The sequence below is a fragment of the Oryzias latipes genome, chromosome 17, assembly GCF_002234675.1.
Source record: "Oryzias latipes chromosome 17, ASM223467v1".
Classification (NCBI taxonomy): domain Eukaryota; kingdom Metazoa; phylum Chordata; class Actinopteri; order Beloniformes; family Adrianichthyidae; genus Oryzias; species Oryzias latipes.
Genome location: NC_019875.2, coordinates 25,380,074 through 25,407,937, shown reverse-complemented (window position 1 = coordinate 25,407,937; position 27,864 = coordinate 25,380,074). Strand labels below are relative to the sequence as shown.

Genomic DNA, 27,864 nt, shown 5'->3' with positions numbered 1-27,864 from the left:
CAACTTCATCATCAGCATACGTGTAGGAGAGTCGGTCGCTGCATATTATGTACATATTGGTACATGGAAACAACTGTCGAGGAAGACTCCTTGTTTTGTCCATCACCAGTGAATATCTTCCTCTTTGAAGTCGAAGACTCTTCCCCTTTTTTTTCACTGATCCCATATTTACAAAAAATAAATAATAAAATAACCTTGGGCTTTTAATTTAGCGGCCAGAGCAGCTGCGCAACTGAGGCGAGCGACTTGACATCTAAGTTACTGCTTTGAAGAAAACACTCACCTCCTCGCCTTTTTCAACCCTCCGAACGCAGCTGATGATGATTTTGTAACCTCTCTCGAAGGTGACCACCTCTGCCACACAGTTGGGGGCGCAGGAGTGGTTGATATATCTGCAATCAAAACAAAGACCAATAAAAGCTCAACATCTGCTCCCAGCCCTGCAGGAACAGTTTTCGCTTTCAACTCAGGAATAGTTTATACATCACATATGAGCTATGATGTTCAATACTATGAAGAAGTATATTTATCCATCAACAACTGAAAAAACAAAATACTTCACATAGAAATGCTTCTAAAACTCAATTATGAACCCCCCATTTTCTTAAAGAAAAGTTGTTAAAAATAGATAAATTATACAATAATTTAAATTCATGTTATTGATTATTTTTACATTACCTTCTTGTGTAATTTTACTTCATTATTTGATCTTTTGGTGCAAAGTATAAAATTAAAGAAAAATTAGTTTAAAAATTGAGACTGATGAACACATTTAGTTTGAACCCTTTAACACTGAAGTGTTGTCGTTGTTTGAATTACCACAACTCTGTAACCGTCTAAGTTCCAGCAGGTTCGGAAGCAGAGAAAAGTAGTTTTGCACTGATATGCAACACCTCATAGTAGTGGTGTTTATGCAATAACGTAAACTAACAGATTTTGCTGCGGAAAAAAGCAGCTTTTCTACGCTTCAGACTGCGTGTCTTATTCTGTCGCTGCTGACAGCTGTGGTAGTAAAAGGGTTAAATATTACATATAGGAAAACAAAAAGACAACAATTTCTATGAATGAGTATATTTTCAGAGTACCTCGCTAGCCCTCCAGTTCGAGTGGCATCAACAACATGTTCACTGTCGATGCGGAACATAAACACCGCTCGGTTCTGTGAGAAAAGAGAAAAAATGTATATAAAAAAAAAGAAAAATCACGGAACTTTGGAGTTTTTCCAACTAAGTATTACCTGCGATCTGTAAACCTTCTCTTTCCTGATGGCGACCTCATTTCGGAGGATGGTTCCATTGTACTCGATTACCATGGATTGTTTTTCAATGTCTCTGGCAGCAAACAGGCCCAGGCCCTGAGGAGACATTTACAGCTTTCTAGTGATTTAAAAAGGCAAGGCAGACCCAGAAAGCTCCGGGCTTAACCGAGGTGAACTCACCTGGATCTGAGAGCGGCCCAAATAAACATTAGCCCGCCACTCACTCTTCATCCAGCGGTACTGGGAGGATCTCGGGTGAACAACTGGAGTCTTACTGTGAGGAACCCCGCCTTCTCCTTGGGCCACATTCTGGTTGGATCTGGCACTGCTGCTTGACGCAGCTTGTGGCTGTGGCCTGAGGAGAAATTAAAAAAAAAAAAAAAATTTAAAATACAGATGAAGTACATGGCCAAGTCTTCCTCACATCAACAAAACGTCACTTTACCTGATCACCAGTGAGGTGTAGGGAGAGCTGGTTCTTGGCTGGGCACGAGCACATCCAGCAGGATTGAACACAAGAGGCAAAACCAAACGAGGATTGCGTCCGTAACGGAAAGAGTACCGATCGCAGGACTCCACTCCTGGGAGCTGCAGGACAAATAAAAAAACAACAGGTTTTATTTATAAAATACCAACGCTCAAGGAAAAACATCCAGAGATGCTACAAACCGATTCGGTGATCTTGGTGACGGCGGGTACTGTGAGTCCAAACAGATCCTCTCCTTTCAGATAAACTGGGAAAAGCTGCAGAGTTCCTGATTCTGATCTTTTTTCAGCAACTGGGCCAAGAACCTTATCCCACACCCCTAAATGCAAACAGACACACAGGATGGTTACAAACTGTTTTCCCTACAGACAGCAGAGCCTTAATTTGAGAGACAACCTTTAGGGGAAGCATCGGTGAGGAGCAGGTCGGGGTAGCCTCGTTCTATGACTCTGATGGTAAACTCTGGCAGCCCGTCGTTGTCTTCAACAGAGCAGACGTAGCGGCAACGGCGGTTGCCATGGCGCATACTCCAGTAAACACGGCAAGCTTCGTAGCCAACTGGGAAGATGGCCGTAGAGGAATGGAAAGAGGCCATCTGGAGTGGAGTTAGCTGGCCTATTGCATGCAACACCAAACTGCCCACTCGAAAGGTAAAACCCAACTCAGGCTGCTGCACAGCCGTGGCAATCTGACGCATCTCATCCCTCTGAACGTAAACGCGCCGGAACACGGCAAAGCAGCGCAGCTCGTGCTCCAGGGCTTGACCCCCTGTTCCTCTGGGCCTGTGGGCGTGGCAGAGCATGGTTTTGTCTTTGAAGAATGTGCATTGGGCTTGCAAAGCGCAGGTGAAATGGTAAATGTTGGTACAGCGAGGGCGATGGCAGCCGCTGGTGGCTCCAATCTGCTGGCAGTATGCGCAGCGTATCGTCTGGCCACGGCGCAACGCCAGCTCCACGTTGATGAGGGCACCAGCCTGGGTCTCATAGACCTCGGTTGACCAGAGAGCACAGTTTAGATGAACCCAAACATCGAGGTCTAGATTCAGCAGCCGAGCAGGGCCGTCAGTGATGCCATCTCCAAACTGGTGACAAAAGCAGCAGCGTCTTTGGTCTTTGAGGGAGGCTGGGGGTCGCAGGGAGGCACCCAGTTTCTTTAGGAGCTCGTCGATTTTATCTTCATCTGGGAGGTGGGAATTCCCTCTGGGCACCACCACCTGAACGGTCCACTTCCTCCAGCGCAGACCTTTCTGTCTCTTCCCCTGGTGCCAGCCATCGTGGGACCTCGGCCGGGCCTTTAGCTTGACAGTTACCTTCAGGGCGTCCGATTTGATCTCGGACTTGGGTGCCTCGTCTGCTGCGGGAAAGGGAATAGGAGGAGTCGAGGGGGGAGAGTGCTTTGGCTGCAGTTTGGCCAGGCAGTGAACATCCAGTGAGGACATGTTGTTATTGTACTGGTGATGAGCTTTGCAAAGGTTCTCCGATTGGTCCGAGGATGGCAAAAGGGACATGGACTCCTGAAAGTTCAAAGTATGAACGAGTCAATAAATGTTGTGATTTTTAAACAGCAGCAGCTTCCCTGCACGCTTCACAAACCTTTGTTTCTGCCGCCATCGGCCTGGACTGCGACAGGGAAGATGAACAGTACAGAACGAAACAGCTGTGACTGCAAAAGACCAGGTCCTCTTCCGAATTTAAACCCATTTGAGGTTCCTGGAGGCAAAATCAGAGAAGTTTTTAACTCATTTTATGCCATAATTTTATTTTGAAAAAAGTTTGACAACTGAGGAATAAAAATGGATCTAATGTGCTTTCACTTAACATGACATGAAATGGATCAAATTAAGCAGTTTAGACCAATATATTTAGTACCTTCATGTGATCCGGGAGATCTCTGATGGCTTTCTGCACTCCACTTCCAAGAACCACCACTTTACAGTGGCAGCACCAGTGAGGTTTACATGCAGGGTTAGTTGGGGTCTTACCGTCAGTCCCTCGCGGTACAGTTGTGCCTGAAAGACATTTTTTAAATGCACAATTTTCAGCAAAACATCTTCAACAACAACTTTAACTAACTGGGGTTAGTGAATAAAAAAAAAAAAAAGATTGACCCCGTATTGGATTTACTGAAAATACATCGTTCCCTTCATATGAAGGGGGTTAGGAACCTTGAAACACCCGTAAATACGCAGAATACGGAGAACCACCTCCCACCCCTGTGGCTGGAGAATGTCCGTTACTTATCCTTGCTCATCAAAAACCTTCTGAAACATTTCTGATGCTTTGTAAAACATTTGTCAAAGAACATTGGAATATTGCTCAAAATAAAGATTTTTATTCAGGGTAACAGACTGTACTGTAGCGGACACATTAGGAGTGTCTCTCTGTGCCTTAAAACCAGGAGCTTGTGCTTGTTTCTCCATCAGTGCAGTGTGAGAGGGCATCTTTTTCTAGAAGAGTCCAGTTTCTTCCGTATTAAACACCTGCTCCAGATGATAAATATTCTCTGCAATCCTCTTCCTCAGAGTATCAGGATTTTTTCCGGCCGGTGGAAATAGTTGTGAAATGTTCTTTAGCAGCCGGCAAGGAAGCTGACGGGCCGGCGTGCTCGTCATCTCCACTCCGCTCCTCCCATGCAGCAACTTCTTTGGACGCAAAAGTCTTATACGAGCGTCTTGAGCTGAGTTTTTGTAATGAACTGGAGGAGTCATGTGACTGAAAAAAAATCTGCAATTACGTGAAACCACAAAAACGCGAATACGCGGGGGAATACTGTATATTCAAAATGTTCAGAAATAACAAAAGTGTGTACTAAGAATAATTGGTTTTCCTGTTGAAAATGCATTTTATGTTGATATATATAAATTTGTCATAATTAGCTTAAGAGTAGATACAGCAACTCAATTATAGAAATGATAGAAATCCACAACAAAGCTAATTTCTCAGTCTTAGTCTCTTACCTTGGTTGTTTTGATAGAAACGGAACTGATGTCCCTGCTGCTGCATCACTCCCTGTGGGCCGCCGGCTCTGATCATCTGGCCGTGCCGACCCTGGAGCCCTCCCCCGTCTCCATGTCCGTGGAAGAGCATGGGATGGCGCGCCTCCATGCCAAGAGGACCCATCCTCTGAGCGTTCAGCATGGACAGAGGGGCTCTGTCTGGGGTGCTGCTCACTTCATAGCTGCTAGGAATCTTCACGCACAACAGGTCTGAGATGGCTGCTACCACACCGGTGATGTTCTAAGAAACAAAGTCAAAAACACAAATTTGAGGCTGCGTTTTGCAAAGCATCCTCTGAATAAAACTTGTTTTATAAGAAGCAGAAGAGTGCATTCATTTTGACTAACTGACAGCATCAAACTCTCACCGGGGTGACAGTTTAAAGGATAACAGCTCAGTTAACCTTCTACAGTTCCAATCACCACCATAATCATTATTTTGATGTTCTTAACATCTGACCTCATTTCCTGCATCTTGCCCTCTCTTGTTTATTAGTTGTTGAAAGATGATTTTGAAATTTGGTCGATAATTATTTCGCACCGCCTGATTCGGCTTAAAAAAATTAACTGCGTATAAATGCCTGTGACTGAGGTCAGGTCAGACCTGTTACCCTCACGCACTGGCAGATCGGTGTAGGTACCGTAACCATTCAGCCTGCAATAACCGTTCGGGGTCCTTTCGACTGAGGATAACGTCACACTATGGTAACCCCACTTGGACAAACTGCGTAGCGTGGAGATCTGCTCGGGCTCTACATATTTTCATTGCACGTTTCCTTTTGTAACCCAAAGTTCTTTTCCCTAATAAGTTGTGTCTGACATTATTCTTTGTAATATTTATAGAGAGATTTTGCCACAACCCACTTTGTAAAAAGATATGTGGCTGTTAGAATGATGAACCTGCTGCTCCACACAAGCGATCCATGAGCAGCTGGAGTCTCGTAGCTTCCTGTTCACAGGCAGGGAAGGTGCTTTGTTACGGTGAGCGGTCCGGAGAAGGGTTCGGACCGCATAATATCTTCTTCTATGGTAGTATCGTAATTTGTCCAGACCAATCACTATCTGACACGTCATCGGACCAACGGACAGCCAATCACATAAGGTGACGTCAGCACTAGTCGAAGGACCCCGAACGGTTATTGCAGACCGAATGGTTACGGTACCTACACCATCTTCTTCTCCAACACAAACAGATTTTTTGCCAACGACCGTGCCAACAATTTTCAATTAGAGCAGGAGGACTAACTGGCAATTTTGGGTTAAATCTGTCCAAAAAAAACTTTCGGTATGTCTTTTTTTGAGACTGCGGTTATAGTTTTCCCTCATTACTGCAGGGGTTAGGTTCCATAAATAACCTGCAATAGGTGAAATCCGCAAAGAAGGATAACAGATATTTTTAAGGCTGTAAAATTCGTCACTACATACTTTATATACTTTTCTCAGACAGACATTAAACAACAGAGAAAAGTGTGAAAAATCTTAATCTCTCAAAATTCCAACCTTCATAGAAAAATAGGTCTAGTGTTATAGTATAAAAACAAGATCTCCATGCTAATGATGATGATTTATTTACATAAATGGAAAAAAGTGGAAAGCCGAGTGGACCCTGCACAGGAGACACGGCACGAGGAGATTGATTGACAAAGTCAACAGCCAATCAGGATGTAGAACAGTGCGCTGTTAAAGAAAAAAAAAAAGTGCAAAATTGCACTGAAAAAGGTCTGCAAAACAGAGAGATAGCGAAAAGTGAAGTGCGATGTAGCGAGGGAACACTGTATTTTACATTTGAGCTTCAGTCTCAGTGAATGTTGAATCCAAACCTCAGCTGCAGCCGGCCTCAAAGTGATGGCCACAGACACCAATCCTTGCTTAGAATCACTGGACACGGGGCCAAGCGGAGAACCGAAGAACATGAAAGACGGCTCAGTCTTGATATCCTGGAGTTTGATCTCTGACCCTAAAGAATAAGAAAAGAAATTGAAGTTTAAAAGGATCCCAATCCTGTTAGGCTACAATAAACAATGGGACACCAGAGAATCTTTGACACAGGTTTCTAAAACAAAATTAGGTAAAGAGTGTTCACCTTTCCCATCAGGGGCAGGAAGCAGGGGGAACGCAGGGGACAGGCAGGGGGAAAGAGGCTCTTCCTTCACCAGGCGCAGGTCTGGGTAGCGGCTGATCTCCATGCCAACCACGCTCTCAGGAGATGAGGATGGTACAAAGCTGTCAGGTGTGTCTCTGTCCTTGCAAGCCTCCTGCCCCCTGTTACTGTTTTCAAACATAAGGTCAAATGAAGCAACTTCTAACACGTTAATGTGGTTTCGAAAAGTTTCCACTGGGTTACCTGAGCTCCTCCTGGTTGTTGTGAGGAGGGGTGGGAAGGGAAGCTGGAACATCCACAGTTTTGGGACCCTGAGCAATGGCTCGAGCAAGAAGATCTTCCTCTGGCCTGAAGGGGACATGCAGGGGCTTTGGCACCAGCCCTTTGGAGACTGCGTTTAAAATAACATTTCAATAAATGACACATGAATTCTATTCATTTCTTCATAAGCATTAAAGGCTTCAAAATAAGCGCACCCATCGCAGCAGCTTTGCTGGCCAGCTCCTCAGTTGTAGCAAATCCATTGATCATTTTCTGCCGACTCACAGGTGGTGGAGTGGGAGGAAGAGATGCCGGAGGTGTTGGAGGATTGCTCAAGTTACTTTGCTGTAAATTAGGAACCGAAGCCAGAGTCAGAGACAAGGTGATGCTGTTGTGATTACAGACTTCCCTGTGGTGTAAACACATCTCACCTTGTAGGCGAGCTGGGAGTAATAATCAGAAACTCCGTCGAGCGAGGCACTGCCGAAAGTACCAGTCAGGAGGTTTTCTCCATTGAGCTGCCCGCTTCCATAAGGAGCAAAGTGAGCAAAGTTTACTCCAATCAGAGGCTCCATGAGCGGCAGCAAGGAGAGCTGCTGTGTTTAGAGAAACAGTTGAGACAGAAATAAAAGACTTTAAAAAAACATGACAGACGCACCTACTCGACCAGTCATAGAAAAATTAATTTTCCTTATTATTCATTTGTATACAAGTCAAAGTAAAAATGGGTTAGGGTAACAGTTATATTCCATTTTGACTATTTTTACTAAACTTATTTGGGAAACTTTTACATAAAAACTGAAGTTTTCTTTATGCTCTTGGATTAATATTTAATAATCAGCAACAACTTACATGTAATAAATATAATTTTATAATTGCATTCCTCAAAAAACAAACCTAAATAAAAAAACCTTAATGAGAGATTGTGTGAGAAGCATTCATGAAGTGTCAAAAAGTAGTGAAGTAATTCTAAATCAGATTTTTTTTTAAAGATTTATTAAGAAAAAGAACTTCATTGAACATGTCTTACTTGCTTGATCTGCGTTATGACTGTGTCCGAGCCAGAGTGCATCAGCTGCCTCTCGTCTCTATCTTTCTTCCTTTTCTTGTAGCGCGAGGCGGGTTTTTCTCCTCCTTTCGGAGGTCTCTTGTTCCGCCCCTTCTTCTTCTCTTGTTCAGGCAGCTGAGGCCCAGGAAAGTCAGAAGTGCCATCGGAGTATGCCTGCTGAGGACGAAACAAATACGTTTTACAGATAAACCGTCTTTGAAGATTCTCAGTCATCTAACAGGATTCTGCTCTTCAGGCCAACTGGACTTTAAAGATGATAAACTTAAAATGACTTGTGAAGCGGCTGAGTTTTCCAACAAAAATGCTTATTAAAACAGCTATGAGTTGCATCAATTTAATGAATTTAGCATTTGAGCTACATTTTTTGGGGAACTATGTTCGTTAATTGAAGTTCTCCAAGTCGTCTATGCTGGAACAAAAAAAAAACACTGACCCCACTGCTGTCCATGGAGCTCTGTCTCAGAAAGCTTTTGCAGTCGGGGGTTTCCCCCTCCTCAGAGCGAAGGCTTTCCTCTGACCTCTGGTGAGACAGAGCAGGTGGAGGTGTGCTCTTGTTCTTTAAAAGATGTTTGAGTAGCTCATTGCTGGACTCGCCCTTGTTTGGACTTTGCTCAGCAGGAAATGGGGACACGCCCCCTTTATTCCCCTCTTCCTTTACGGAGCTCATGTCTGAGCAGATGGATCCTTCCCTTTGCCCGTGACACTCAGTTGTTTCCGTCTTCTCAAGTTTGATGTTACTCAGTATTCTGTCATGGTCCTGGACCTGGGTCCTGGACGTCTCAGAGGGCAAACCATGAGGTCCAGACTGGGCTGCAGAAAGCTGCTTCTCAAGCTCTGTGTGACTGGGAGTGGACGACCCCAGTAAGGGGGACCTCGACAAGTCCTGCTCTCCAAAAAGATGAGTGTTTCTTGTTGGAGTTGAGGAAGTGTCAGAGACACAGGGTGTGAGGGGGGCTGTGAGGTCCGAGTGTGGCGTTGATGGCGTCTTGACTGAATCTGCGTCATCCTCCTTCTTTTTCTTGCGATTCCGTTTCTTTTTGCCTTTCTCGTCTGGGATAATGTTGGAGTACAGCTGAATGAGCGACTGACCCGAACCTGGAAAGTTGGATGGAAGGGGTGTGGCTGTGTCACCATCAAAAGGCGGACCCTCTGCTGGCATCAGTCCTGGTCCGCTGAACTGACGAGGCCGCGGATGACCATGAGGAAAACCAAGTCCCTGAAGGGGAACATTATCAGGCCCCACATCAGCTGCCATCATCCCATTCCCCATCATGCCTCTCCTATCACCCTGAATGAATGTTCCAGGGGGCGAGCTGATGCCATGCTGCATGCCCTGCTGTTGAGGAAACATTGGACCTAATTGATGCGATTGCGGCATAGAGGGTCTTTGAGGCTGCATGAAGTCTTGTGGCAACTCAGAATTAAAAAAAGGCATCTGGGCGAGTGGTGCCATGTTTCCATCTGGTCCCATCATCCCTTGCTGCTCCATTTCCATGCGATGTTTCAGGGCTCTCTGGCGCTCGACCTCCTGCATGAGCTGCACCCGTTGTCTCTCCTGTTGCTCCCTAAGTCTCTCCCTCCTTTCTCGCTCCTGGAAACCTTCACTAAAAGGGTTGTTGTCGTCAAATTTTACGCCGCCTGCCTGCAGGGGCTTTGCACCCCCAGGTGGAGCATGTGGTGCCTGAGGATCCATGGGCATTTGAGCCATTGGCATTTGAAGGGGCTGGGGTGGATTTGCAACAGGTACCTGAGGAGGCATTAAAGGGGGCATTCCTGGTCCACTCATGGGCATGGGAGCACCAGGATGCCAGCCAGGTTGAGGGTTGGGCATACGTGGAGGGGCATTTGGTTGGCCAGAGCGAAGTGGCATCTGCATCATGGGGTTGATGGGAGGCTGCACCATTGGGGGGCCAGCGGGCACCATGCCAGCGGAGCCCGGCAGTGGGTGCATCCCAGACATGATCGGTGTCATGTTGTTTTGTTGCTGTTTTACTCTGTACTCTTCAATCAGTTCAGCATGTTCTTTCTGTTGTTTCCGGATCTAGAAAAAACAAATAAAAAAATTGGTTAAAAATGCACAGACAGGGAAAATACTAGAAAATACCAATAGCCATTAATTTCCATCCACATGAATTAGACAAAGATTGAAAACCTTAAAAAAAGGAATTTAAACTATTTTAGTTTTGCAGAGAAAAATAAAAGATTTAGTCTTAGATGTCTATACATATGCTGCTTTTCTATTAGGGCAGACTGTGCAGCTCGGTCTGGTTCAATTCATATTTTAAGCATTTCCATTAGATGTGATCAGGGCTGCGCCTTAAACTTTTAAGGATCCACACTGAAAAAAAATCATTAAACTGTTGTGAATCAGAAGATTTAAAAAATGCCATTTGAAAAAGAGCGTATTTGTGGTGTAGAAAATACGCTGGGCAGTCTACAAGCTCCCTGCTCTGGGCTCTCAGCGACAGGAAGGTGGGTAGCTCCACGCCAACGGTCCTGCCCACAAATTTCTGATGAATTACTTCAGCCTCTGCAGAAACTATGTCCTAGAAAACCACAGGCTTTTTGATTTTGGCTAAAAACGGCATCATCATAATTAAAGGACCACTGGAAAAGCTTTTAAAACAGATCAAAAAATGATTGGAGTGGATCCTTAAAAACACTTCGCCTGCAGTTCAGATCAAGTCAAGCTAAGGTTAATGTGATCTATAGCTGATTGCGTTTTGCAAGAAAAAGACTGGCAACGTTACGGTGGTTCTCAAATGTAAAGACTAAATGAAGACCAAGCAGAATAATGGCAAGTTTAAGATAAACCATTGCCCTTATGAGGGAACTGGACTGAGTGACCCCCTCTCCCTTTGTTTTCCAAGTAGGAAGTACCCGCATGCTCCAAAAATCCCATAGACTTCTATTGACAAATAAACAGCTATTACTCAGTGATTAAATTAGTCAAGAAACTTGCTTACATTTTTTCCCACAATATTTATTCTCTATGGCAAGTTATTTAAGTCACAAACTGGCCAATCAGATGGCTCAATAAAGTGGAGCCTTCTAGCCTGCTGAACACTCGAAAGCTTTGAAAGCTTTTGTTCAAGCCTGCTTTGAAGGGGTGTGGAGTTCCAACAAGCCCACTCCTGATTGGAGTGAGTGGTTGTTATAGAAACGTTGACTCAGACCAATCAATGCTGACTGAAAATGTCTGGCTCCAACATGGTTGTGACCATATTGTGAAAAAATGGCGACAGAATTGACTTCATTTAATTGGACCCAGAAGTCAGACATTTTCAATGGATCTATGGATACCATACTCAATTTGTCCCGTTCTCTTATACACACAATGGGATAAACGGGCTAATAGAAAAATAGAACTGCTTTGTTGTACCAGTAACGTTTCTAAATAATAACTACAGCTACCGGTAATATAAAGAGAATTTGCAAAGTTTGGAATAAATGGGCTTGTTTTTACAAATAACATGTTAACACAGCTACACTACGATTTTTCCTCATAGGGATTAATTAAGTATTTTAATTTAAATATAAGGATATTTGCCTAAATATATAGATGAGATCAAGTACAGCAGCAGAGCTCGATATGCTTCATAGTTACCTGCTCCAGGTGTTTCTGCACTACACCCTGCTGCTCTGTGACATGCTTGAGCTGTTCTGCATCCTCCTCTGGGAACTCTCTGCCTGCCTTCTTCGCAGTTCTTTGCTTGGCAGACAGGGCTTTCTTAGACTTTCTATGAGCGCCAATCTTTTCTTCTAGAAACTTCTGCTGCATTTGAAGTAGTTGCTGAGTCTCCTGGAGCCACTCTTCATACTGAGCTCTCTGAGGATTGTCTGAAGGAATACAAAAAAATATTTTTTTTCTTAGAAATCTGAACATTTTTCAAACTTTAAACCACAACATCCCCGTAAAAAAAATCTTAAACCTATAATAAATACGTTTGTAAACTTACTGACAAATCCTGGTCCAAAAGTTGGAGGATTGGGTCTTGTTACTTGCGTCAGTTTACCATCCTGAAACAAAGATGGACAACAATGCCATTACATAGTGTATGTACTGAAACATTAGACATACCGATTCAGAATAGGTAATTACCGGTCCGAGCACTTGTGGAGGGAGGGGTGTGCTTTCAGGACAAGGTGGCCCAGGTCCAGGTGGATATCTATGACACCATGTTATTATAAATTTAAACATGAAGCAGCAATTTAGCTTAAATTGGTATAAAAAGCAGGATTATTGATCTCCAATGCAAACAGCAAATGCATTACAAAGGCTATATAAAATGCTAGTGTAAAGAAGCAAACGTTCACCTGTTCATGACCATTGGTGTCATTCCCATGTTGTTCTGAACCATGACTTTATTGATGCCCTTTATAGCCACCATTTTGGCTTTCATGATGGGGTCAGTGATGGTTTCAAAATCTGCAAATAACAGATCAGAGGGGTTAATACTCGCTCCCATACTGAAACATAAAAACAGAAACACTGATGTAAAGGTTTTACCGATTTTGGGGAAAAAGGAGTCACTGGAACGCTGTCGTATCATGGCTTGCATCTGCCTCTGCTGCTGCTGTTCTTGCCTTTCCTGGTCTAATAAGTCCTGCAATAAAAGAGGCTGCTCCTCCAGCAGAAGGGGGCGCTGTTGCTGGCCAAGTTGACCCCCTCCCTGCTGGGTCTGACTCAAACCACTCTGATCTACTCCAGGGCTCAGCCCCATTTGTTGTTCTACACCAAAGCCAGTCACAGAAACTTCTCCCACAGTGGTGTCAGGTATTGTTTGACTCAGAGCGTGTTCTGAGGTTTGCCGAGTATCAGTCACTTGGTTCTGCTGGACCATAAGGTTAGCTCCTTGACTGACAGATGCAGAGATTGTATTTAATGACTGCTCTTCAGGCTGCTGCTTAATGAGCAAACTAGAAAGGACTGGGGTGGAGTCAGAGAGAACCCCCTGCTGATGTGTGGCATTTTCAGAAGCTTGCTGGTGTACCACCTTAGTTGGCCTCTGACAGTCTTTGACCTCTGATTTAACTACCTGGTCAGGTGGCAAAGAATCAGAGTCACGATTCCCAGAAACCTCTGGTTTGGGTTCCTCTGTGGACTGTTTGCTTGCACACTCAGATTTAGCAACGGTAGCTATAGATTTACCTGATTCAGTGCTTATAATTTTGTTTGTGTTTGTTGATTCAGCAGCATCATCGATTGGATCACCAAGATCTAACTCCTCATTAAACATGTCTTTTTTAATGTCATCCGAGTCTGGGTCTGTGTAAGCAATTATGTCAAACTTCCCTGATGTCAGAAAGTCATCAAGGTGGAGGTCGTTTGTCTCTAGATCTAGGTCTTTGCTATCTTCAGGATCTAAATTTAAGTTTTCCAAGTCAGCATCTACAAGATCTTTCACCTCAACATCCTCAAGATCTTTGACTGCTGAATCGTCTGTATCAAGTTTCTCCTCAACAGCTTCACTGTTGTTAACGGAAACATTCTCAATCGGCCCAGCAGAGGCTGCAGGGAACATCATGGATGGTGCAAAGTTATGTGCCTCGTTTGAGGCGGGTTGGCTCATAGATCTCATCAGTGGAGATTGTTTCATTGGGTTGATTCCTGATGATTGGGTTTGATGATGAAGATTTTCCATGCTGGCAGAAGGCTGCAAGTGACCAGTCTGGTTGGGATCTAACATTTTAAGTCCGTGATTTAAATGAAATCTTGAATCGTGCGCTCCAGGAAACCCAGCTGACCTTTGACCCTGCACGTTGGGATCCAAATTGTTTCCTTGCATGGCGCCCAGTGGAAAAGGAGCACGTGGTCTGTTTTCTACTGTTCTGTGTCGCAGCTCGATGAAATGCTGCCCCATGATGTTGTGCTGCTGCATTGGCATATTATGCGGTGGAAAGTGCTGGGGAAGTCCCATTGGATTGCCTCCCATACCTCTCGTCATTTCTGCTGACATGGACTGTCTAATTTGAGGAGGTACATCTTGCATTGGGTGCTGCCCTCTTGGAAAGAACCCTTGTGCCCCATGGGGTCCTAAAAGTCCAGCAGGAAACGCAAACCTAAAAATTCAGATTTAAGACAAATAGATAAAACTGTGAGCTTTGTACAGTGATGCAACAACAACAGTCCAACATGTAGGAAATATTTGGTTTTAATCAAAATGTGACAAAAAGTGACACAGTACAAACCTTGGTCCTTGATGCCTCAAATTAGAATCTCCAGGATTTGGGGCACACGGAAGTTGTCCTTCATTATGGAAAGGAACACGATCTCCTTGAAAAGCTCCAGGAAATCTTGTAGGTCCTCTTATAGGTACTTGTCCAGGATATGGTGGAGGTGGTCGGTTGAACACTTCACCCTGTTGACTGGGGCCCTCCTGGGGCCATGGTCTTGGTGTTCCTGGAGCCATGCTGGCCGGCTCCTGAAGGCTCCTTTCTTGTCTCTTCTGTTGGTGCTGTTTGATGAGTTCCCTGATTTTCTGTCTCTATAGAACAGATGAATTTTACAGAAATGTTGGTCATTTTAGTCAGTCCACATATTTCATGTTTAGTTCATTCTTTCTTAGTTTCTTAGCTTTTTACATGACATCACATCCAAAAAATACATACTATCACAATTAGGTCACAGTGAGAATTTGTAAAATAGTTAAATTGAAAGTCAATGTTTGAAAATGTATATGTGACAGTCAACTGAATAGGTATTCATCACTTTAAATGCGAAGAAAGTAGTACAAAAGAATACAAAAATATATGCTTTTTTTCCTTTATATTTTTGAATGATCTTGTTGTTCAGGTACCTGTTTGAGTCTCTCCTCAGTCTCAACAGCAGCAAGCCCCTGAGCGTCAGCTGAAGTACCGGAGACTTGAGGGTTGTTAAACAATTGGACAGGGTCTTGAGGGCCGGTTCCACTGATACTTACAGCTGCTTGATCCTTTGCTTCAATGTTTTCAGCTGACTGTGAATGAGGGGTCATTGGGGCTTGGTCAAAAGGGTCATGGCTAGGTGTCTGATTGGGCCTTCTGGATGGAGACTGACTAAATCCATCTTCTGGGACATTTGAATGTTTTGGTGCATGCGAGTCTGAATGAGAAAAATGCTCTTGGAGTCTGCCTTGGGGCGAGGAGAAAGGATCCTGACTTGCCAATGGTCCAATCTTGAGTACAGGTCTGTTCAGGCCATCAGGACCAGGTCTTGGAGTCCCGGGAGGTTGGGCATAGGGGTCATTAAGCATTGGTCTTGGGGCCCCTGGTTGAGGGAATGCCTCACCAATGCCTGCTCTTAGCGGAACACAAGTACTAGGAAATGGTTCTGCCATCCCCCTCTGGCTACCTGGGGACTTTGAGAACCTTTCTCCAACAGAATTTCTTGGAGCGCTTTGTGACTGTCCATAAGGGTCGACTGGATGGGAGGGAGATGTCCTCTGCCCATGGAGAGACTGATGAGAGAACTGGTTCATCATACTTGGACGAGGAGTACCGGGAGCCTGTAAATAGGGGTCTGAAGACTGACTAAATGCATTTGATGGCTGAACATAGTTGTCATGTGGACGTGGAGTGCCAGGGGGTCGGGCATAAGGTTCAAAAAATGGCCGGGGTTGAGTTCCATGTTCATTGATGGCCCGTTGATTAACTGTAGGCTGTGAAAAGGAATCACTGCCTTGCTTGTTAGGACCAGGGGGTTGAGGATAGTGGTCATATGTGAAGTGGTCTGGCCTTGGTGTGGATGGAGCATGTGCGTAAGGGTTTCTAGATGTCTGATTCATTGGGCCTGGCTGATGAAATGAATGTCCCTGTAGGTGATGCTGGCCCATTCTAGATGGATTGGTAAATCCATCATTACCAAGTGGTCTGGGGGTATGTGGAGGTTGTGCGTAAGGGTCACTCTGCTGATTCTGTAAAAATCTGTCATTGGAATGAGGACCTGGTCGATTAAACAGATCTTGAGTTTGAGGAGGCGGCATTGGTGTTTTAAACAGAGGAACTGAGCCTGACTCGTTACTCCCAGGTATTGGCGCTATTAAAGGCCTTGAATAGGGATCGGACAAAATCATTCGGTTCTGGGTCATACGCTGGTATGCGTCGTTTCTGATCATGGGCCTTGAATATGGGTCTCTGCCAGGAGAGCCCATTGGGGGTCGTCCATGAGCAGACTGAATGTTTCTGGGTGGACCCATTGGTTTCAGAAAAAGGTCGACTTCTCCAGATGGTCTTGGAGTGTCAGGGGGTTTGGCATAGGGGTCACTGCTTGCTGATGTAGGAGAACCAAAAGATTCATGTGCTGGAGAGGGTCTTCCTTTGTCCTGCTGTTCAATCAGGGGGGTTGGAGACTTGCTAGATTCCACCGGTATCCTGCGACAGGCATTTGGTCCGAGAGTTGGTGGTCTAGGGGTACCAACCATTTTGGCATATGGGTCCCATGGTGAGGAGGGTCTGGATCCAGAAGAACCTGGTGAAAATACTTGAGGAGACTGAGGCTGGGACGAAGGCCCAGATGGAGGAGGAGGTTGTGGCCGTATAAACACATCCTCTAAAGGAGCTGAGGAAGGCGTCCCTTGCAGGTGTGGTCTGACAAAATTTTCTTTAGAATTAAACTGCTGCATAGGGGACATGCTTTCATTGCTAGGCTGGGAGGCTGGGCTCTGGTTACTGCCATCTCCATCTGATTGGCTGCTTGGCTGCTGTTGTTGCTGCTGCTGTTGGAGTTGCTCATTCTTCACTTGTTCCAGTTTCTGTGTGGCTTCAATTTTGGCTTGTTGCTTGCTTTTCTGTCTCATTTGCTGTTGAAAGAACAGAGGAAAGACAGCGATAAGATATCAATAGATGCACAGCAATTATCAGTCTCATGCCAAAAATGAGCTGGGCCTACTAACCACCACTGTCATCTGGGTTAATGCGGAGGATAGTGTAGTTGTTTAGGGAGCTTTAAAAAACCACCACTTCTTAGTCGTCTTAATATAAACTGGACCTGGCGCTGCATTCTCTGACTTCATTGCATATACTCTTACCTGTCTAAACTTCCACTCTTGTTCATGCTCTGACTCTTTTGGTTTCAAAGGGTCTTTAAACAGGAGTTCTGTGTCTAGTGGTATGTTGGGATCAAACACCTCAGGAGGCTGTTGCTGTGGATGGTGCCTCTTCACTGTCTCATTCGACATCTGGACTTTGTTGATGCGCAGGGCTGCTCGGTTATCTCTTGCCTTTTGCTAAACAGCAAAGGAATCACATTTTAAAAACAAAAAGGAAATTATTTAGGTAAAACAAAATTACACATAAGACCCACAAAAACGTTCTTTACGTGTGTGTCACACTAACATCACTTTTTTATGTAAAAAAAAAAACAGTTCAAGAACAAAAACTCTTTTCCGTCACATTGACATACTCAACATAACATAGAACTTAAAATTTATTTTTTAATTAAGGTCAATCAGCTTTTTATAATTTCCATGACATTTATTTTTTACATGGTTTTAAACTGCAATATACATTGAACCACCTAAAGAAAATTATAAAAATGAAAGCAGTAATATTTAATGACAAAAACAATTAAAAGTAACAATTTCTCTAAACTCCCAAAACTGGATTTTTTTAAAATGATTTGCATGTGCACACGTGACAGAATTTTACACTGAATAGGAACATTAAAAAAGCCAAACAGAGGAGTTCACGTTTTCTTACCACATATGGGGCCCTGTCTTGTGAACTAGCTTTCCTCCACAGTTTAGCAATTTGCTTTACTCTTGTTGACCAATCTGTTGACAGAATTAGAGAAACACATATGTTTCCATTGCTTTTTGTATTTATATGACCTTTTACGATAATATATAGGGTAGTTAACAAAAATATAGCAGTTGTTTTAGTAAGAAACAGGAAGAAAATCAGAAAGAGGAAAAAAGAAAAAGCATCAGAGCCATTTTACAAACCTGGGTATTCTTCTTTGAGGTTGGGGAAGTTGATGTTTGTATACAGGACAGGTGCCACGGTGGCTAGTTCTCCAAGTGTTTCTTCCTTCTCCCACTTTAGTGTACTCCTTTGAGCATTTGACATGGCTTCAGTTTCTCCTTCAGGCAAAGATCCGGGGAGTGCAGGAGCAGAACCGTGTGCAGAGGGCGGCCATGGACCAACAGCCTCTCTAGGCATCTGATTAAATTTTCTATCTCTATTGACATCAAGGACGACAGGACAAAAAAGCAAGTGTGCATTGAAAAAAAGAAAATTCTACTTTTTCTTTTCTACTTTTACAGCAACAGACATCTGTATTACCTTGGGTTTTCAGAGAAAGGCATTCGGTTAAGCGAGGAAACATTTTCTGGGAAGCGGGGCCCTGTTCCAGGGTTTGCAGGGAAACGTTGATTTGGTCCCATCATGCCATTGATCATAGGCATCCTTGGAAAGGCTGTGTTTTTACAAATAGACAATTAAAAGGTGAATATGACAGTGTCCAAGTCAATTATCTTAATAGATACAAAAATCTGATGATAAAAAAAGTGGGCCACAATATACCTGTGTTGGGATGGGACATGCTACTGCAAGCTGTGGGAGGGAGAGCACCTGGAATTTGGGGGTGGGGCATCTGTGTGGTTAGTGGTTGGCTTGTACTTGGGCTGAGAACTGCCGTAAAGAGATCTTCCACATCCTTGCCCTCCAACTCTGTTACAATACAGCAGCCGGAGGTCAGACATTATGAATATTTACCGTAAAGTACAATATGTGGCTTCAAGTATTATCATTTTGAGTACCGGTAAATGTAGTGAGTAACTTATAAACTTATAAAGACAGAGAGAATCTTCATCTGCATCATAAACTCCAATATGTTTTTTCCAACATATGTACTTTACATTACGAGTATAAAATTTAGCAAAGTACTAGACTGTTTTACAAAATATAAAACAAAGCAGGCAAGTTAGGCAAGTCACAATTTTGCTACACAACAGAGAAACAAAATATTTACCTGGAATTTTATTGAGTTTACTGAGAATTGTTTCTGAAAAAAAAGGAATGACAAAAAGATTGTAAATAACACTCCAGTGTTTAAGGCCAATAAAACAAATTCATTTATCTTTTCAACCACATTTTAAAGACAAACAAACAAAGGACAAAAACTACTTTGCGTCCAGCTATTTAAACTTAATCAAAAATAGTTCTTAAAGAAAATAAAGGTATAAACGCTGGATAGGTATTTAATTCCAGACTTTTAATAATGTATTTTTTTGGCAACCCCCCCCCCCCCAAAAAAAGAATCAATGGAATGTTACCCCTCTTTATGAACTGCCTACAGTGATCGTTTAACGAACTGCAGCATTTTTTCTGGTTTGCTTCCAATCCAACGGCTGAACAAAACTAGGTCATAGAGGGGAGAACAGTTTCTCTCAAAAGCAAATAATAATAATAATAATAGCATTGCAATTTTATGTGAATTTTCTATCATCTTCAAAACTTGGGTTGAAATCTTTCTTAAAATTGGGGTTTTTACAAACAGAGGTGTCACAAGTAGGTTGTAGCTGGAAAGACTCAGTCCCTCTTCCACTTGCATGGTGCCAAAAGCTTTTCTGCCCAGTTGGCAGGAAACGCCTGCACCATCACTGGGTGCTGTGCAAAAACTTACTATACTAATAACATTGCCAACAGCCAAAAGAATGACGTCGTTTGAGTTCACACTGACCATTTTACATCCTACTCTACTCCTGTTGTCCCAACTAAATAAATAAATAAATAAATAAATAAATAAATAAATAAATAAATAAATAAATAAATAAATAAATAAATAAATAAATAAATAAATAAATAAATAAACAAACAAACAAACAAACAAACAAACAAACAAACAAACAAACAAACAAACAAACAAACAAACAAACAAACAAACAAACAAACAAACAAACAAATAAACAAACAAACAAACAAACAAACAAACAAACAAACAAACAAACAAACAAACAAACAAACGAACAAACAAACGAATAATTTAAGATCAAAATCTTCTTTTTACACTGACCATCAGTCACCATCTTATCAAGCTCTGGGCTGAGAATGCCGTCTAAAGGCTCGTCTGCGATCGTTCGAGGTGTTCTTCGACCAGTCTGAGACCCCACTGTGGAGCTGTCCGTCAGGGGCCCAATGTCCAAACCAGCTGTGGGCACAGACAGAAAAAACAAAACAAAAAAAACACCCACAAACTTGTCAAATGAGGTCAACAGGAACTTGTTCACATGGTTAAATTCTTCCATTGCACAATTTAAACTCCAAGTGGTTTCTGCTCTGTTTTCATAATGGTCTCTGATAACTATGATGAGTGTTGACACAATTTACATGCCGCTAAATTTCTCTTTAAGTAAATTCTTTTAGATTCAATAATTATTTTTTTGACATGCAAACAAACACGAAGGAAAATTTTAAGCGAATATTTTGTCCTCAGTTTCTAGTGGTTTTTATGGTAAAAACATTCAATATTAGTTACGTGTAAGAAATTCAATCAACTATGGAGCAATAATCCCCAAGATTGCACTAAACACAGTGGGGCAAAAAAGTATATCAGTCACAGTCTCTGCAAGTGACCAACTGCTTCACAGAGGTCTAGTTCATCATATGTACAAGACAATGTATTATAAAAGTAATCAAGAAATAACTGAATAACAATTAATTGGATAATGCTGCAAGAAAATAAAACTACAGAATTCTCTCATCTTTGTTAGTTGGACAACTTTTAGAATCAGTGGTTGAAACTTTTTTTTGCCCCACTGTAACAACCTGGAGTGGCAAAATCGTTCTTACCAACTCAAATGTACAGCAAATGAGTTTTTTATGCAAAACATGGTGAGTAACTGCCAACACAACAAAGGCGTGGGGTTCTTGCTTGATGCTAAACTGTGAGTTCTTTTAACACATCTACATTTTGAAAGTGTAGCATCAGCTTTCCTTACACTTCAAACTACACAATTTATTATCAGATTTGATAAAAAATAAAAATGTAGAAATCTTCTATGAAGGCAATAAATTAGAAATTCTTTTGCTGTCTCCCAAAACTGCAGATGGCTTTGGATGGGCTACATTTTTAATACTGTGATGTTTTTGTAATTTCAGTATTTCAGCTCAAAAAGTCAAAATGTTATTACATTCATTCATTACACAGACTAATATTTTTCAGTGTTTATTCCTTTTAGTATTGACCTCAAAATTTTGTATTTCAGAAATGAAGAACTTTGTTGTAAAATATTAATTTAAAAAAAGATAGGTTGGCAAAAAAGTATCACAAGTGTATAACAATTTGCACTTTGCATAGATTTCTGTGCTTATTGTATCAAATCATTTAATCACAAATGTAATTTCTGAAGGTCCCCCAACCTATAATCAGTTGTTTTGGGGGGATTTTTTTTCGTTAATACCGTTTTACCCTTTTTTTTGCTGGAGGTCAATGCAACATTGTTTGTTTTTAGGAATAATCATCAATTTCTCTGATTAGAATGAGATAGACACTCCTTCATAGTGAACATAATTTAAAATTTGAGAAAAAAATGCTATTTTCAATATTTATATTAAGCGACCATCAACATTAAAAGGATTGAATACTTCAAAAACATCAATCCGTGCGCAATAAATCTAAATAAAATAGTTGTTTCTATTAGGAATTACTCAAATAATTTAACATTTTGATAATATTCTTTATCAAAGTTGACTTGTGCATGATTAAAACCTCGTCAGCATGGTATAGAAATAGATATTAAATAATGAAAAGGGGGGTAAGGCTGCCGAACAACAAAGATTAAAACACCAGACTAGTGAAAACATGACAGCATTCTGTTAGCGCTGTGTGGTTTGAAGTGTTAATGAAACAGAAGCAAACAGCTGAGGAAAAAGCTTCAAATGAGAAAGCATTGTTAGATGCAAATGCACACCCAAAAAGAGACAGACTTTGAGAGGAAGAATGCACTAGAGTGAAGGGATTAGTTTGGCCTTATCACCCTTACCAAAAGGAGGAGGTGAGCTGTCAACCTGGAAGGAGCAAAAATCAAGACCTACAAGAACCCAAAACCAGATAAAATGAGTGAAATAAAACAGTGAAAAACATACCAAGCACAAAAAAGGTGTCTGACAAACAAAGGGCAGAACCCAAAATGGAAAACAGAATTTTTAAAGAAAGCAATTTGGAAAGAAAATCAATAAGGTGGGTGATAGTGAAATAAACTTGCAATTTGGAGATTTCAAAAGAAAAGGTTTTTTGGATTGTTTCTCAGTGTGACTTCCTGTGAGATAAAATGACGCACCAGATTCACTGCTTGACTTTCCGAGCATTCCCAAGATGTCTGCATCAGAGTTCAGAACATCAGCTAGATCAACTAAGGGTTCATCGGGCGTCTCTGTAGATTGAAGGAGGAGGAGGAACAAAGAAAGAAAACCGAATGATCACAAATAAAGAATGGTGATGAATGAGCATGAGTGATTCTGAAACATTTGTTATATGCCACAAACACAACTTGTTTTCAATAAAATCCAGGAACAACAAAAATATGCAATATAGACTATTTCTAGACAAATCAAAAGTAACATTTTAATCTGTTGACACACAAAATACTGCCAGAAATAAAATAAAAAAAACAGCCAGAAAAATATTTTCACCTTTTGTGACATTTATTGACATCCCATTTTGGGTAGTTAAGACCAAGGACTCCCAATCAGGAGTATGAGGACCCCAAAGGGGCTAACTAGATTTGACCTTTAAACCCACTGAGGAAAGTGGTGTTTTTAACATGTTCCTGTGGCATTTTTCTGATGACAGAGGACATATATTAAGAAAAATTAAGCTTAAAATTGCATTTCTGAGTATTTCTTTAATCAAATTGTAGCGAGTCAGGAGCAGGCAAAACTAAACAAAGAAATGCAGGTTGAAAAATATTGTATTTGTGACGCAGAAAATACACCGGGCAGGCCACAAGCTCCGCAACCGGGAGGGGAAGGCAATGGCCCCACCCACACCTCAGAGGGGAATTTCTAATGAACTCCTGCCGCTCTGTAGAAACTATGTCCTAGAAAACCACAGGTTCCTTGATTTTGACAAAAAAATTAAATAACCACTGAGAACGCCTTTAAAAATACATCAAAGATGATCGATGTGGGACTTTAAAACTCCTGGTCCAGACGATTCTTAATTTTATTCTGAACGGACTTCTACGTCATTTGACTTCATCAGCCAAGGACCAGGCTACCCACTATGGGAGACAGAGCCTTTCAGCCTGCTGCCCCTCGACTCTGGAACAATCTTCCACAATCCCTCAGAGCCCCACAAAGCCTTGGCACATTTAAAAAAGGCTTAAAAACTTTCCTTTTTAATAATGCTTTTTAGTACTTTCATTGTTGTTTTTATTTTTGTCTTACTTTGTTCTTATTGTAAACCATTTTTATTTCTGCCTCCATTGTAGCGCTTGAGATTTTATCTAAAATGTAAAGCGCATTCTAAATAAAATTTATTATTATGATTATTTGAAATGTCAGGCTTAAGGAAACAAAATTTTCTCAGGGACAGCCCCATGGGAAAAGCATATTCTTTGTTCCTAAGATCGCCGGGTCCCAATCAGCCCAAATACCAAAAATAATTTCACAGAGTTTGGGTCTTAGGAGGTTTAAAGAAAAGAATGTCTAAATAAGTATTCTGACTTTTAGTCTACCAGTAAAAGGTGTATTATTTTTATGCCACATTTAGCGTTTTTCCTTCAATTTACTTTAATTTCATCTTTCAACTAGAGAAGAAGAGAACAGTTCTTTCTACGTAAATATAAATGCACAAATCCATCGAGGCTAGAGCTTTTTATTTCAGACTTCTGATGAGCAGCATTTATTTTTTTTTTTAAATGAGATGCAAATCAAACATTGTGTCGTTCTAATCTGATGAAAGCAAATGTTTGAAACATGGAGTGTTATAATGAGCACTCTTAGACATGAATGACGCCTTTTATTTCCAATTCTGTCTTTTTCTAACCTAAAATTTTAACTATTGACAAAAACAGTATAATAAAAAATGTTTGTTTATACTTTGAAAAATACCATGACAACTGTCTTTTACGCAAATGTTTTTTCTGCTGAAATCACTCAGGTCAAGACAAAGGGTGCACACCATTTAAAAAAGAAAATGATAAAAACAAAGTGGGAAAGTTTGAAGCTTGATTCCACAAACAGATTGTGTGTAAAGCCTAGATTATTGTCTTTAATTCTTGGTTTATTATAACAGCAGCATCGAAATGATGCAAATACTAGATTAATCTCTAATTGGAAGCTGTTGTCAGAGCTAATAGGATGCAGTTATGACACCCACCATTTCCATTTCCTTCATGCAGGAGCTGTTAATGCTTTTACTGGATAATAACATCAGTGGTAATAATAAAAAAAAGACTAATTATGGGATAAAGCCATGTCTAACTGATTTTTAGGGTATTGACACTACTATCTTTAATGAAAGCCTGCCTGAGTGTTTGGAAGGATCAAACATTTAGTATAATTTCTTACTTTGCTTGAATGAATCATTAGATAGATGCTCATCAAGTACTGGTAATATATTCATATACATACGTGCAATACCTGGTCTGGTAGGAATAGACGTTGCCGAGAAGTTGAGCACCGATGAAGAGTCCAGGACGCTGGTATTGGTGCGTCTTCGCTCCACTTGGTTTTGCCCATCTTCTAGTAAGCCCGATTCACCTCCATGCTGTCTACTCTGCTTGCTTTTGTCCAAAAGATCCTTTCCAAAGAAAGCCTCCTAAACACAAAAACACAGAATATCCTCCGACTTCAGCTGTTTCTGTTGACAAAAACCTCCTCTTTATCAAACTTGGACGAAAAACTCACTGAAGCCAAATAAGAAGTGACGTGAATTAAGCTGTTTAGCCAACATTCATGCAGGGGCTGACCCCGTCTTTGTTGGAGCCAACCATTTCCCAAAACCACAAGTCATCCCAGCTTAGGAACGGCAACACGCAGTTGCACTGAGAAATTAAATGCCAGACATGTTAAGTGAATAATTAATAAAATGTGCATCGCTGAGCTGAATACTTAGGCTATACTTTGCATTACTTTCCTCCCAGTACTGTGGTGGGAAAAGAAGCAGCGCCGACAGCTGCCAGTGGCTTAATGCACATCACATATCTATGTTTCAGCCAACACAAGGTGACATCGAGACACTGGCTGGGGAAAAGGAGCCTTGAAGTAATCTTCCGTTAAGCCTTTGTGCGTCTACTCGCAACTAAAGCGAGGGCTATTTAATGAGTTATGATCAGACAAGTATTGTCTATTGAGAATTCATTCAGGTTCTTCCTCACTTAAAAAGCCCCCTGAAGGGGTAACATTTGCCATGGCTCTGAAGGTGGTTTCTAGGCAGTGTGCTCCCAAACTTACAGAGAGTGAGATAAAATCCATTTCATGAAGAAATGACTTGATGTGAAAAGACACTGGATAAGAATAGTACTGGCATCACAATGCAAAAATAGATTTGCCATCAGCTGTTTAACAGACCCTTTCATTAATGTATGGTTTGTTTTTTAAAAGACGTTACTTTTTTAATTAATTCGTGTACACAAAATAAAGCGTAAACCTCCCGGGGTTCCAAGTGCGTCATTAACTTAACTGTCATATACTTATGAATCACAAATGTTATGAACCGATGTATTATTGATCACATCCGAATCAAATGTCAATTGTCATGGCAGACAAACCTGAAGGTAGGCGGGGAAAGCCTCCTCTAGCTTGGTCTTTTTCTTCCGGTAGCGTTTCTTTATCTTTTCTGGAACCTCTGGTCCAGGTGCAACTTCATCTACAGGAGTATCTGGATGCAGCTCCGCCCAACCTAGAGAAAAAACAAAACAAATTAGTAAATCCCTTTAGGATGAGCTACATTTTTTGACATTAATAAAGAAACGTAGAGTAGGTGTATTCAGAAGCCCAGACCTTCATCTTTTCCGATAAGATTCTCTGACATGGAGCCAGACGAGTCCTTCCTGCAATAAGAGCGCTTGGCTTTTCCCGGTCCTTGGCCTGGACGGCTCCTCTGGCGAACCATGAACCCACCAATGCCTTGTGAATTGTGAAATAATACTCTATAACTATTCTTTCAATCAATATATTGCTCATACCATTACAACAGGGATTAATTAGAATGTTGACCGCGAGTTTGTATTAAGGCTAAAAAATCGAGGCCCATTTCAGAAGCCATGAGATGGCGGTGCTTTACTACAGTTCCAACGCTGGCCGACTACTGCACCATTTTACGCTTCACATGAGCTGTCTCCTCCTATCAGGTGCCCTACCCGGCCGGTACGGTTTCCTCTTCCTCTTCTTGCCGCCGTCGACCCCCTTGGAGTCATCCTCCATTGGCTCTCGCTCAAGACTCGAATCAGACTTTGCTTCACAATCGAGGAGCTCCGCCTCTGTGAGCAGGAGAGGGAAAGTGATGATGAGTGACAGAACTCCAGCTGAAGAACACCTCAGACATCCAGAGATACCCAAACATTGTTTGACAGGAAAACATTAGCCTGACAGAAATTGAGTCCAACTTTCCCTTGAGTAGCCAAGTAGTAGCTGACGTGCTACAGCAAACTAACAAACTATCGACATTTTGCTTGTGTGACATGACGAACCTCTGTTGTCCTCCATATCTTCATCCCGTGAGAGTTCTGAGAGCGAGTCCATGGGAGGCTGAAGCACAGACACACTGTTCTGGTTAATGATTTTCAGCTTCAACTTGGGCTTGGTTTTCCGCCGTCTTGAAGCAGCAGCAGATAAGCTCTGAAGCTGACAGAGCCCTGACTCTGTTAAACAAACACCATCCTGGGTGTATGTCCTCGATAAATCTGCAAAGGAAAAAAAGAGTAAACAAAAAAAGAGTTTTTAAAATAGCAAATTTTAAAGGTAAATTAGTTTTCGATGCAAAAAACCCACTCAGATCATCTTTTGATCTATTTTTAAAGCTTTCCCAGAGGTCTTTTAATTATGATTAGCCATTTTAGCCAATATCAAAAACATTGTGTTGTTTTCTAGGACCTAGTTCCTGCAGAGCAGCAGCAGTTATTCAGAAATTTGCCTCCGAGTTGGAGGAACATGGAGCTCCTAGCGTATTTTCTAGGTCACACATACAGTCTTTTTCAAATGCCCCCCCCCCCCCCCCCCATCTGCTCCTAAATTCACGATAATTTGAAAACAAAATACTCAGAAATGCAATTTTAGGCTTAATTCTCTTAATATATGTCCTCCATCATCAGTGAAATGCTACAAGAACATGTTAAAACACCAAATACACAATTTTCATTATTGAATTAGTTCAGTACATTTTGCAGTTCCATTGTTGATTATATGCATTCTTGAACTTACCAAGTTCTCTAGCCTTTGTTACATATGGTGTCAAGACAAGTGGCGCATTGCTGTCTCTGGTCTTAGTCACAACTACATAAGCATCAAGGAAATCACAACAAATTAACAACCAAAAATTTGTCGTTCTGAATTTCACTTCTTATAACTGAAGCTACAATAAAATAAACAAAAAAAGACATTTAGTGTGTTCTAACCTTTAGTGGTCTTTAAAGTTTGGCATATGGTGCAGTCGAAGCTGTTTTCTGCAGCTTTTTCTAGATCATCCTCCGAGTGTAACCCCTGACAGGAGGCGTGAAACCATCTGTGGATTGGAGAACAGCTTTATTTATGTAGAGATTATTGCAAA

General features: G+C 41.7%; 1 protein-coding gene across 13 annotated transcripts in view; it reads right to left on the bottom strand.

Annotated features, from left to right (window-relative positions):
- Positions 1 to 27,864, bottom strand: part of LOC101162786 (histone-lysine N-methyltransferase 2C) — a 68,053-nt gene that overhangs the window by 3,397 nt on the left and 36,792 nt on the right. For 6 of the 13 annotated variants that reach the window (XM_023965546.1, XM_023965555.1, XM_023965549.1 and 3 more), the window contains 40 exons: positions 27,713 to 27,819; positions 27,519 to 27,590; positions 26,789 to 27,001; positions 26,459 to 26,578; positions 26,100 to 26,225; positions 25,868 to 25,998; positions 24,729 to 24,915; positions 22,433 to 22,525; positions 22,136 to 22,183; positions 20,167 to 20,301; positions 19,123 to 19,155; positions 18,675 to 18,821; positions 18,435 to 18,567; positions 18,095 to 18,330; positions 17,850 to 17,923; positions 17,180 to 17,377; positions 14,972 to 16,951; positions 14,364 to 14,659; positions 12,682 to 14,234; positions 12,489 to 12,600; positions 12,274 to 12,340; positions 12,131 to 12,191; positions 11,779 to 12,011; positions 8,605 to 10,212; positions 8,133 to 8,327; positions 7,534 to 7,698; positions 7,318 to 7,447; positions 7,085 to 7,232; positions 6,824 to 7,008; positions 6,561 to 6,697; positions 4,702 to 4,981; positions 3,614 to 3,753; positions 3,338 to 3,454; positions 2,142 to 3,258; positions 1,928 to 2,064; positions 1,704 to 1,846; positions 1,439 to 1,613; positions 1,238 to 1,354; positions 1,086 to 1,159; positions 284 to 392 (listed from right to left, as the gene is read on the bottom strand). In XM_023965546.1, the coding sequence (XP_023821314.1) occupies positions 284 to 392; positions 1,086 to 1,159; positions 1,238 to 1,354; positions 1,439 to 1,613; positions 1,704 to 1,846; positions 1,928 to 2,064; positions 2,142 to 3,258; positions 3,338 to 3,454; positions 3,614 to 3,753; positions 4,702 to 4,981; positions 6,561 to 6,697; positions 6,824 to 7,008; positions 7,085 to 7,232; positions 7,318 to 7,447; positions 7,534 to 7,698; positions 8,133 to 8,327; positions 8,605 to 10,212; positions 11,779 to 12,011; positions 12,131 to 12,191; positions 12,274 to 12,340; positions 12,489 to 12,600; positions 12,682 to 14,234; positions 14,364 to 14,659; positions 14,972 to 16,951; positions 17,180 to 17,377; positions 17,850 to 17,923; positions 18,095 to 18,330; positions 18,435 to 18,567; positions 18,675 to 18,821; positions 19,123 to 19,155; positions 20,167 to 20,301; positions 22,136 to 22,183; positions 22,433 to 22,525; positions 24,729 to 24,915; positions 25,868 to 25,998; positions 26,100 to 26,225; positions 26,459 to 26,578; positions 26,789 to 27,001; positions 27,519 to 27,590; positions 27,713 to 27,819 (11,332 nt within the window). The remainder of the gene's footprint in view (positions 1 to 283; positions 393 to 1,085; positions 1,160 to 1,237; positions 1,355 to 1,438; positions 1,614 to 1,703; positions 1,847 to 1,927; positions 2,065 to 2,141; positions 3,259 to 3,337; positions 3,455 to 3,613; positions 3,754 to 4,701; positions 4,982 to 6,560; positions 6,698 to 6,823; positions 7,009 to 7,084; positions 7,233 to 7,317; positions 7,448 to 7,533; positions 7,699 to 8,132; positions 8,328 to 8,604; positions 10,213 to 11,778; positions 12,012 to 12,130; positions 12,192 to 12,273; positions 12,341 to 12,488; positions 12,601 to 12,681; positions 14,235 to 14,363; positions 14,660 to 14,971; positions 16,952 to 17,179; positions 17,378 to 17,849; positions 17,924 to 18,094; positions 18,331 to 18,434; positions 18,568 to 18,674; positions 18,822 to 19,122; positions 19,156 to 20,166; positions 20,302 to 22,135; positions 22,184 to 22,432; positions 22,526 to 24,728; positions 24,916 to 25,867; positions 25,999 to 26,099; positions 26,226 to 26,458; positions 26,579 to 26,788; positions 27,002 to 27,518; positions 27,591 to 27,712; positions 27,820 to 27,864) is intronic. The other 7 variants (XM_023965550.1, XM_023965548.1, XM_023965554.1 and 4 more) reach the window with 7 other exon arrangements.